This window comes from Vespa velutina, chromosome 10 (genome assembly GCF_912470025.1).
Source record: "Vespa velutina chromosome 10, iVesVel2.1, whole genome shotgun sequence".
Lineage (NCBI taxonomy): Eukaryota > Metazoa > Arthropoda > Insecta > Hymenoptera > Vespidae > Vespa > Vespa velutina.
The window spans coordinates 5,317,520-5,330,142 of NC_062197.1; the positions used below are offsets into that span (position 1 = coordinate 5,317,520).

At 30.0% G+C, this 12,623-nt stretch overlaps 1 protein-coding gene across 4 annotated transcripts; it reads right to left on the reverse strand.

Moving 5' to 3' along the window:
* Window positions 1–1,606: 1,606 nt before the first annotated feature.
* LOC124952384 (putative phosphatidate phosphatase) lies at window positions 1,607–10,927 on the reverse strand. 4 transcript variants are annotated; one of them, XM_047502186.1, is made up of 8 exons: window positions 10,378–10,927; window positions 5,941–6,092; window positions 4,912–5,016; window positions 4,278–4,480; window positions 3,939–3,996; window positions 3,700–3,876; window positions 3,493–3,591; window positions 1,607–2,671 (listed from the first exon to the last, which is right to left on the reverse strand). In XM_047502186.1, exons 1-8 carry the CDS (start codon window positions 10,439–10,441, stop codon window positions 2,615–2,617), a joined length of 915 nt encoding a protein of 304 aa, XP_047358142.1. In that variant the 5' UTR covers window positions 10,442–10,927; the 3' UTR covers window positions 1,607–2,614. The 4 variants fall into 4 exon arrangements, with proteins under 4 accessions (XP_047358142.1, XP_047358143.1, XP_047358144.1 ...); XM_047502187.1 differs by having other exon boundaries at window positions 1,607–3,407; window positions 10,378–10,926; XM_047502188.1 differs by having other exon boundaries at window positions 1,607–3,425; window positions 10,378–10,926.
* Between the last annotated feature and the right edge of the window lie 1,696 nt (window positions 10,928–12,623).

Here is a 12,623-nt window from a genome sequence, read left to right on the forward strand (position 1 = left end):
TATTTCATAAGAGATCCGCTAGCACTCTTGTCTATAGACAAGATTTTATTAATTTTAATAATTTTCTTTAATAATTTTAATTTTGAGAAATAAATTCTCTCTGAATCATAAAATGATCAGTTCCAAATCAAATATAAAGTGACCATGCATATTTATTGTAATTCTTGAATGCTTTCCTGTTAATCTTTCTTTTAGTTTTCAGATAACAGTCTTCATAGTAACATAAAGAAAAATGAATGTTTGCGCTATGAATAGAAAATTGATATAGAAGATCCTTGTTTGCTTTTATTTTAATGTTAACAAGAAAGCAAAAATATATACATATATATTTTTTTATAATTAGAAATATCTCTGCCTTCTGTGATCAATTCTGAAGGATTTTGCAATCTGAAAAGAAAATTTTTTACTTGACGAGAAAAGTATGCATCAGATGGTTGATAATGGTACACATTTCAGAAGAATTATTTTTAACGTGCATCTTTATTGCATTGTTCTTTGTATTAACAAAATATATCGTATAAACTATTGTATTTATTTGAATCTAAAAGTAGGAAAGCTTTGTTTAGTAATATTACAGATTTCATTTTTTATTACTTTTACGTATAATGTACAATATAAAACAATCTTTTTTAAGTATAGTTATTAATTTTTTAGTAAAAACTTCTTTCATTGATTAAATTTCAAAATAAAGATCGGTTTTTTGAGAAAACCGCTCGTCTTGAAAGAACTATTTTAAAGCATTTTTTAGCTCACGTTTACTCGACTCTTATATTTTCAATCTAATTTAAAAATCGGAGGATAATATATCGTGGCCTCTCCCAATAAAAGAAAATCAAAGGAGCGATGAACTATCCTCAACAGGCGCTGTTAATGTCACGATCTGTATGGAAGATACACTCATACATACAAACAGAAACAGAAATAGTATTCATGTAGAAACTTCTGCGCAAACTCTTTAAGCAGAAAAATATGCGATATTATGCATCCAAGCAGTTGTCATTAGTATGTATATGCTCTCTTTAGACTAATGAATAAATAACTCTTTTTTGGGAGGACTATTTATCTGCAACGATAATCTTTTTTTCTGACTTCATTTATTATATGTCCTCCATTTGTTTAAAAATAAAATAGTAATGTTGTCGCGGTGACGTTACTGATGAAAAAACAACTCCTTTAGATATGAACATTGTAAGGATAGTAATAGAAATCTGATGAAAATAGGAGCAGAAATACTAGGAATAAGAGGAATTTTTAAGTGATTTAACTTTTATTAGATGCTTATGAAATCTATTTTGGATATCAAGGCAGCATATCGTAAAATTAAAGATTGTTGTTATGTAAAGAAAACTTCGTTTATGTTCACCATTTCTTTATTTCCTCCATCATTCAATGGTGTAGATAATTTACTCTCTTTATGAATTTTTTGTAAACTCTTGCGAAAAAGTTACATTATTTATCTCGTCGCGTTACAGTAATTTAAGAATAAATATTATTGAAATATGTTACATTGGTCTTGTGTGCACGTTACTTTCGCCTTAATATAGTGCTATTCAATATTTCTGATCACGAGTAAGCAACCTTTATAAATTTCGATTTGAATATACTGTATAGTATATAGTATTATAACATAACATCCAGAAATAATACATGGATTCTTGTAACGAAATTGGATTTTTTTTATTTTTTTATTTTCTTTATTTATTACCTACCGACACTTTTTTTATTTTATTTTCTAATTCTAACTGTTAATTGTAAATGTTTTATAGAAAATTCACATATAATGTTATAAAATATAAGTAACGTATTATTTAAGCATGGAAATAACAATATAGAGTTTACAATTTGACTAATATAAATTAACATAAATTAACAAATTAGGACCTAATATTACGGATGTTATATAACTGTCATCCGAAATAACAGTATCTTCTACATAGAAGAAATATAGAGCCCTTTTATAATCTATAAACTTAATAATCTATAGTATATCAAATGCATATGTAAATCCAAACTCTATCCTACATTAAGGTATTTATAAAATAAATAAAAATCTTTGAATGTATGTAAATATAGAGGATTTTCTTACATATACATAAGATACATCTAATTATGAAATACTTTCAGATATAAGAATACAGCATAGCTGTACATGTAACAAATCTAAAGCACCATTGTAATGTGTATGTATCGTCGATACTACAGAATATTTTTCGTATTTAAGTAGCATGGATCGTGCATGTATGATCATCATATACATCTATGCACTGCAAGACGTAAATCACAAGTTCTATGAACATACTAATCATGCTAACAATTTAACATTATTGAAAAAAAATATTTATCTACAGACATTAACTTTTGTTAATTGACGCCATTGAAAATTTGCTCTAAGGTCATTGTATTGTCCTTTTTCTGAGAGAATATTTACACAGATAGGAAATACACAGTGTTTCCCAAGTTATAGAATCATAGTTATCCATCATAAAACTTCGCTCTTTTAAATAAATAAGAATTAACAAGAAGTAAATATATATATATATGTATATATATATGCATATTGACCGAAATAATTAATTCGGCTCTGTCAACTTCTTATTAATAGGTACGCGCGTAGTTACAATGTCTGCCGTAGTAGTATGTCATCAGCCTCTTCTTCTAAGTCGATAACAACCTTTTGATCATAGAATAAAGACATTTTATCTTTACCTGTTATCAATTCAAATATTTTTTGGCGCAGAAGCTAGACATATTCATGTGAATAATATAAATAAAACAAAACGATATGTTCTTGCCGTTCTATGAAGTTTTTACTTCATAATTAAATATGTACGAATATTTTCAAATAAAAGTTCGAGAATTAGCGTATAATATATTAAATAGAGATATTTCTATATTCCATCGATATACACATACATATATATATACGAATTTATATGTTATGCAAAGGAACAAATAGGTATATCTATCCGGATGATCGCAACGACTGCTAATTCACGAGCAGTAATAAAAACAAAACAAATATTACACAAATTCGAAATCGTTGAAAAAAACTTTCAAGCGTAAGACAATTTAAACTTGTAAATAAAACAAATATTTTAATTCTCCCGTATGGTTGGTAAAATTGTGCGGAGAAAAATGAGGATGGAAGATAGATGGATCACAAAAGACATTTAGCAGCTTTTTATCTTGTTCGATCAGCGGCATATGTTGTATGTAGCGTGAAAGAAATAGAGAGATAGAAACAGAGAGGAGGCCTTCCAGATGAAAGAAGAACTGCATATGAGCAGTCCCGGTTGTAAGGCAGCTGAACTAAAAGGTCCCGAAGGATGATGGGTGCATCCTCAAGGCCGACACTAGCAAATTCGACGTTTCGTTTTCCCGAGAACACACTAGCTTCCCGGAGACAACTAGAAGACAGTTACGGCCTTGTTGCGATCAGCGACAAGCGATCTCGTTAGGTCAACGATTGTGATTAGCATTGCCATTATTCACCTGCGTACCAGCTTCTGTTGCTTCATAGTCCCCTGTCCGTTGTTTTTCCACCCGACAGCTCCTTCGTCTTTCCTCGAAGAGATCGGCTATGCAGAATATCTAAACGAACACGACGTTATCAACATTGATAAAGAATAACTTTAAATTAGATAATGATATTCGATCTTTTATTTACGATGGATATATATATGAAATATCGATACTTACCACAACAAGAGCGATAATGGTACCGATGGTCGATCCGGCGAGAACGTCGCTCCAATGATGTTTATAATCGGAAATTCTTGACATTGCCGTAAACCACGCCATAAAAATGCATATAAGTTGAGATATATGCTTCAGTAATTTGCTACCTTTCCATGTAATTCTTAGCTGCAAGTAAATCTGGAAAAAATGGTCATGTTGTATTTTACAAAGTATGTGTAAGCATATTTCAAATAACTTACGGCGAGGTAAATCATCGTATAGGCTGAAAACGAGGAGTGCCCCGAAGGAAAAGATAATCTGAAATGATCCATCGTACTTTATGAAGTATCGAAAATATTTTTTCTGCGGAACATTATAAGATTATAATATAACGTATAATAGAAAAATTGCGATTAATTTTAAATTAACGTCAAAGAAGAAATAAAATAAATTTGTCGAAATCTAAAATCTCATAAAATCTATTTTTCCGCGTTTTACTTGAGTTTTTGCTCATAGTAAAATTCTCCTTTCTTTACCTTTTTTTTTTATTTAACTAATTTCAAGCTCCTTAAAAAGATTTATTTTACATCTTCTTTTACCTCATTTCCTTAAGTAATTTCGGCGAAATGCCTGGTGCGGTACAAGTGAAATTCTCGATATATCTGAACTGATTTTCAGGCAAATTGCAATTAATGTCTGGTACGCAGAGTGTCATAAAATGTGGTCTCAATCGACCAATCGTGTATTTGGCAATGTCCGTCATAAAAACTGTTGTTGCTGCTCCAAATCCGAAAACACCAACCTGGCAAATATTATAGAATATAATATATATCTTTCATTATTATAGAGTATACATCATATTAGATAGCACACTACTAGTAAAAACGAGGAAATGTGGGTTTGTCATTCTTATTTTTAAATAGCAGTTAAGTAGTATATACAATTTATATAATTGATGACTCTTCCTAGTATTCGATATATATAACAAGGAATGATAACTAACAAAGATAAATTTATTCTTATCACGCTGGAAATTTTGTTTTATGTTTTCGTTATTTCAACTGTTCAACTTTTTTTTTACAAAGCATGAAATGTATGTAACTAAAAATGTAAGAAATATTTACTATAAAAATGATGAAGAAGAGAAGGGAGAATTAAAAAAATAGTTGGTAAATTTGAAGAAGAGAAGAAGGGAAAATTAAAAAAATAGTTGGTAAAAGGTTGTTCCCTTACCTTAATGTAAGCCATCCAAAGCCAAGGTGGGATCGTATATCCAAAGAGTACTCTTGACGAATCGCTAGAATATTGTCTTCCATATAAGTACTCACCTGCGATCATCTGCAGTAAATTAAAAGTGTTAAATAAGAGATTAACAAAACAGTTCGGAATAAGCATACCCATATTTAAATGGTTAAAGATAAAATGTTTGAAACGTCATTATAGAGGGGAAATGAAAAGTAGGGTAGGTAAGTAGGGTCACGTTTATCTCTCTCTCTCTCTCTTTCTCTCTTTCTCTCTTTCTCTTTCTCTTTCTCCATCCTTTGTGGAATCTTCTCCAATGTAAAAGCTACATCCGTATACCTAAAGTGGGTTAACCGGTCAAACTCGAAGTAAATGCTATGCCAGGTGATACGGGCCGATACGGCGATCGAGACAGGAATTGTGTGAATGAAATATAACTGCAGCACTGAGGAGTTTTACCTGCCTCAACGACTTCTTTCATCTTTTCCGAGAGAATAGAATAACCTGAGCCTTTCTCTTTTTACACGTTAAAGGGATTAAAGCTTTTCTATGAAGCCTGTAAACTTCAGGATGGGCAACAGAAATAAATCTTTTTTGGATTCTTACAATCCAGACATAGCATCTCTTACATTCAGATATCTATTCCAAGATATAAAAGAAAAAATATTTTATTCTATGAAAGAATGGAGATATTTAATAGTAATAATAATATGACCCAAGATGAAATTTATATACTTCAATCTGATTTTGATTCTTTTCCGTCCAACTGATAACATTTTTTTTTTCTTATCTTTTTATTTATTCTATAGATGGAAAATAATATAGATTCAAAACTATTGACAATAGTTTAAATAATATATAGATAATGGAGACGTGAGAGATCGAAAACATGTGCACTAATATCATGAGACATCATTTTTCGTTAAAAGAAGAAACAAATGATCATAATAATAACCGGCAACGATAACCATTGATTTCACCTACTACCTTAAGAAATAATAATTACTACAGGTGACTCACCGTACATATAGGAAGAAAGAGGCCAATGACGTAGAGCATCGTACTAGTAACCGTGGACGAATGGTATGGATGCATCAATGATTCATCGTTGCAGAAAAACCCACGCTTGTATGGTTTACCAAAGAGGAAGAACATCAAAACAGCTAGACTAACTATAACAAATTCATAAATATAATATATTAGAAAAATCTAGGAAAAAACGGATCTTATATTTGACAATGCTATATTACTTTTTTTCTGGTTGCTTTTTTTAAATAACGAGTTTCATCTGATCTTTCCAGGTAAACCAAAGAACTCTCATTATTTTAATCATTGTGTCAGTTCATAACGATTTACATACATCAACATCCTCGGTTATTACGCACATGGTAATTATGGTGAAAAAAAAATGAAAATAATGAGTAACGTTGGAAAATTATGGTGTCCGATGGAATATTTTACGTGAAACACGCATATGCACCATATATTTATCAGTACATAACGTCGTCAGGAATCGACTGCATAATTTTATTTCTTCACGGTTAATGTAAGAAATAAGAAAAAAAGAAAAAATGAAAGAAATAAATTAGTAATTAAATCATATTATATTTACATTATCGTCATAAACAAAGTCGTTAAATATACAAATTTTTTAAAGCACGTAATAACGTTATACATGTAATAACGAATTACGTTTCACTAAAGTAAAGTAAAAAAATAATTAATTATTTGAAATCTTACTACGATATTACAATTGTATGTTAGCGCTACATTCTAGCACTATTTCTTCGTTATTGAAATTTCTTTGTTAGCCACTAAAATTTATTAAGCCTTCCGTTTTATTCAATATTAATGACACATGTAATTTATCAAACATAAATTTACGAGAAAAATTTATATATGACAATATTTTTTAATAATTCATAAAAGATATTTGTCTTTCATAAAAGTAAAAAATTTTTTTAAATACGATATATATCTGTTTGTTTTCTTATAATAGGAAGACGCCGGTCTGTAATGTAATGTTATCGATAACGCGATAGAAATAACACTATACGTCATATTTCATCGCCTATTTCTTCTTATATCTTTATCATGTACTAGTCTAACAGAAGAAACAAGCATAATAAATAATCATAAAGAGAAGTTAATGCAGCGCAGTGCGGTAGTCGAAAAGTGGAAGCTAGATCGCTCAAATTACCAACATAGTCATAGTAAAATCGCCAATGAAATGTTGAACATAATAAGGAAACTATGTATCTCGGATTTCAATGAATTGCCCTCTTTCTTTCTCTTTTTTTCTTCTCTTTTTTCTTTTTTTTTTTTCTTCTAAAGGGTCGAGCAGGTTCTCGTCATCCATCCTAACGACGTCTCAAAGGGAGCGGTCATTGTGTATGTTCACTAAAGAAATAAGCATTAACGCATACACCATTGATGAATAGTGTGAACTTGGTACGATCGTCATTGTGTATGGTGGGCTGCTTTAATTTAACACTTATAGTAAAACTCGAACATTATCTCTTTTTTTTAATCTCACGAGATCTTTATACAGACAATCTGCAATTATCCATTAATCACCTTATAAATGTCTATTTGAATTTTGTAAAATGACATAAGGGAACCGTGGGATTTCGTCGTGTTAATATTATAAATCATAATATACGAAAAATGTTTACTTTTTAATACCTTAGAATTTGCCTTTCTGAAATTATATGAAACCATGGAATAAATAATTCTGGAAAATCATTAATTGAAAAAATATAATAGGCAGAAATCGTATTAACGTTACAAAATTTCTATAACTTAAAATTAATCAAAATATATTAGAACGCTTTAGAAAAAGCTCTTTATTTATGTACACTGAATCTATTCATGAAAATTGGCATGGTAAATAAACGAATTAGAAAATAATATTTAGAACAAAGAAATCGCATGTTTCGAGGCATGTTTTAGCAATTCTAATGCAAGCAATCTTCCGGAGATATGTCATTGAAAGAATTATATTTAAGTACTTCAGTTTGCGGGTTACGTTAGTTATATTAAGTTCTGCAAAATTTCTATGAAATTCTATGAATAGTTGAAATGCTTAAAATAAGTTGCTCATAAATAAGTTATATCACACGATCTGTGAAATTATCAGAATAGGATGATAAACACTTATTTAATGAATATTGAATACGATTAGAAACGTTGCCGGGAAATTGATTTTTAATGGGATAATCTAACAACTCTTCATTACATTCTCTTTCTCTCTCTCTCTCTCTCTCTCTCTCTCTCTATATATATATATATATATATATATATATATATATATATATATATATATATATGTATATATGTATACATAAGTACTATATATATATACGAGTGATGACTCTTCACGAAGAATAATCATAAGAAAATATATATATAGCTACTAGTTTAGAAGTATAGTAATATAGAATAAGAGAACAATAATATGCAGAAGAGTAGAATAGTATAGTAATCAAGTATATAATATATAATATATATGTATGATGTCTGGCAATGTCACGCCGGTGGAAGATTTACCTTGAATCTACATTCTCGCATTTTCCTATTCGTAAAAAAAAAAAAAAACGATTATGTTCCGCAGATTTTTATAAATCCAATACATGACATAACTGAAATTATTTCAGCTACCTGAAATAAGCATGATACGTCATCGTAGTAAAGATTACACGCATAGTAAAAATAGCAATATTTATACGAATTGTGAATCATATGTAATTCATTATTTGTTATCAATTTCAAAATTCTTTCGTTGAGGGGAGTAGAAAGAAGATAAGTACTTACTTCTTATATATCTTTTGGAAAAATATTATCTCGATCGATTATCACATTGCTCGATTAATTATTATATTTCCAACAAGTAATTATATTTTTTCCTTATGCTGTTGTTAACTGCCGATGTATTATTATATAACTTTTTATTAGTTATTCGATTAGTTTTCCTAATATAAAAGGATAAATGCGATAAATTATAATAGAGAATTTATCTAGTCAATTATACTTCATTCATCGAGTTATTTCTTTATGTGTATTTAATTACATATAACTACGTATCTTTATGCTATTTAGTACGATTATCTTTAATAGACATTTAGTAATAAATATTTATTTTATTAGAAGAAGGAATAAGAAACCAGGGAGCTTATAGGCGTGTCGATTTGTTCAGTATGAAACTATGTCATCTCGCCTTGGGTCAGATCGATGAAACTGGAATTATATTTACATAAGATAGTTTTTAAACAAAGTTAACCGGACCGTAGAAAACTCAAGAACAAATTTTGTTTATAATATCGCTCACTTTCCTTCGATGTTTTCTTTTTTTTATTCCTAATCATAGACTTGCTTACTATTCGTATTTCAGTCGAGAACTTAACTGTTAAAGAACTAACCTGCAAATTTACATTCACTTTAATTTGCACTTTCCGATATATGCAAAAATAAATGTACCGTTATATGCTGTTGAGTTCGTTGGCGGTAAAATCGTAAAATAAGTGATAGTAAAGAAAACAGTAATAACTGCGTTAAGTAGCTATGGCTCATGAACATCAAGGAATATTAAGAACAAGGTAAAAGTATAAGAAAACACAAGTGATCTAACAAAAATAATATTATTATAGATAACTTGAAAAGTACATAAAAATAACGTAAAACGTTATTGCCTGAAATGTTTTCAAAGTTTATTATTAAGAATATTAAGACGTTCTAATTATTTAAATTAATGATTAATACATCGTAAAGGAGTGGTAAAAAAGTTGATAAGTATTACTCAAGAAGGTGAGCAAGGTATTGCTTATATAGTAAATCGACGATCCTTACTTTCAATGACCTCGACGATTGCGTAAATTGCTGCGAACTAAGAGTGGGAATATTGTTACGCGAAATACTAAAGCAACAAGGATGCTTCCAGGAATCACGGGTGAATTAATCACGACCGAATTCATCGCTTTTGTTGGGCGTGGAAATGAGCAAACAGTTTCTATATGATATATGTAGAAACGTGCAAAAGATAATATTGTTTTTTTCTTTGTAAAGGAAGAAAAGATGGAGAACTCGCGGATAAGCGAGCGTAGCCTTGCGAGGATATCTGTGTTCTTGGACAAGTGCACAGCAACGTATACTCAGCGTGCTTTCACCGAGATGTAAAATAAAAAAATTTACGTGTGTTCAAGCGTATTTGAAAGTATTCAAATATATTCGATTCAGATGTTAAGCCTTTCCTTTGGGATCGCAATCAAACGTACCGCCTTACGATGCCTTCGTCTGTCACGATCTGTCAGCTCGTTTGACGTAACGCAATCATCGTTCATTGTACCCTCAATTGGGTAAGACGATTCGCAAAAGCTTTTAACGCCGCTTTTCCTTTTTCTAACGGGAATGCACTTCCCTTAGGATTTACAATATCGTTTGCGATAGTGGTCAATCACTTACCGACAAGTAAGCAGACAAAGTCGATGATGATTTTCCGTAAAAGTAACTTTGACGTTCGATCCATCTTCTTTCCGTCGACGTTCCTCTTGTAGTACTAGTTACAGTCCACAGCTCAATTTTTACTTCGCGCGGTTCTATGTAGTATGGATATTCGTGCGTGTTTTGTGTGTGTGTGTCTTCACGCGCGCGCGTGCGCACGTGTATGTATTTTATTGAGAATAAGAGGAGTACGCGCGAACGCGATGCAAAATATCATGCTACGATATATATCGGTGCTCTGTGAAATTTCTGCTTCGTTGTGTGTCAAACGTTAAAGAGAAAAAAATTTGCTCGGGGGAGCATGAGGAAAAATGGAAATAAGGAGATAGAGAGATATAAAGAAAAAGAGAAAGGAAGAGAGAGAAAGAGTGAGAGAGAGTAAGAAAGAGTGAGAGAAATTTCACGACAAAAACAACCAACTCCTTCAAGATCCGAACGAAAACTGTGCGACGACGGCAGTTCGCGGCGGTCGAAGAATGCGTCTGCGCTCGTAGCCGCTTCGCTAATGCGGGGCGCACGTGCGCTTTTTGATTGGACGGCAAGTGCCTAGACGCCCTTCGAATCTGTCGCTTTATAAATAAAAAGCTGCAACGAACGTGATTTCTCGCGAAATTCTGAAAGAGATCGTTGATCCGTTGAATATCGTACGAACATCCTAATCGATAAAAAAAACCTTAAAAGACATATGGAATCGTAAGTCGTTTTTTCTTTTTTTTCCTTTAAAGATAACTAAACGATCCGCAATGAAATAAGAACGTTATTAGATATTGTCAAAAAGCTCTTTTCAATTAATATAATTATTTTTTTTTAATATAATTACTTATTTATTATGTATAGATAAAATTTCAGTTATCCTTTCATGTTCACTTATGATTTCTTCCATTTATAAAATTGTACATATTTATATATCAAACATACTACTAAAAAAATTACGTTGAAAAGCAAAAATGATAAAAACTTGATAAGTTACAATCATCAATCGTCTTAATTTTTCTAATAATAATTTTCGTCTGAATAATTCTGGTTTTAGTCCGTATATATATATATATATATATATATATATATATATATATATATATATATATATATTGTCATTGGCTTTATTTAAGGAGATCCTTTGTTTACTCCATCTAGTTTGTGTAATATAATGTGTCTCTTATAGTCTTTTGTTTTTGCATAACCTTATACGTTTTATCGAATTTATCTTTCTTTGAGATCTTCGTGAAACTACAAATGAAAATTAACTTTCGAAAGAAAATAAATATATAAAATATTAAATAAATTAAAAATGCTAAAAAATGTCAAATATATTTTTAAATATTACTCGAAAATTTCTGTGGTATTTCATGTATACACTTGTATATTAATTTTTTAAAAACGCCAGATTATAATAATCTCTTTTTTCGATTGCACGTACGAAAGTTAAAAGTCAAAAAATATAATAAAGATATAAGTCGTATGTATGTATGTATACAGACACACACATACACACACACACATACACACACGCACACACACACACATACACACAACAGATAAAATTATATAAAAGAATAATACATTTTTTACATTACCTTTTATGCACGGTAATATTAAGTAGAAAAAAAATGTATCAAGAATGTATAACGACATATGTATATACGTATGTACATATGTATGTACATACGTATTACATATGTCAGATATTGTAGATATTACAAAACTCATTAATACAGATATATATATACACACACACACACGCGCGCACGCACGCACGCACACATACACACACACACACATATATATATGGCGATAAATCAAATGATAATGTCTACCTTAACAGATTAATACACGAAAATAATGTTATCTTATACTATTATCTCATTTATTAAATTATCTAGTTTTTTGAAACATTTGATTTTTGTACCGATATTTATACGCCGCATTCATGGAAATAAATTCGCGTAAATTTAAATAATGCAAAAATAATAACATAAGGTAAAAATAAATAATTTATTAAAATTTTTAATAATGTTTCTTTTTATTCTTTTCAAAATATATGTTAAATAACATCTAATTGAAGCAACTTGATATTTGTATGATATAACTACTTTCTCAAGTGATTTATATATCATAACATGACCTTGTTACCTTTTCATAATAATCTAAATTTCTGTGATATAAGCATAATAATATGTTTTAATAAAAAGATCTATGAAGATTATAAA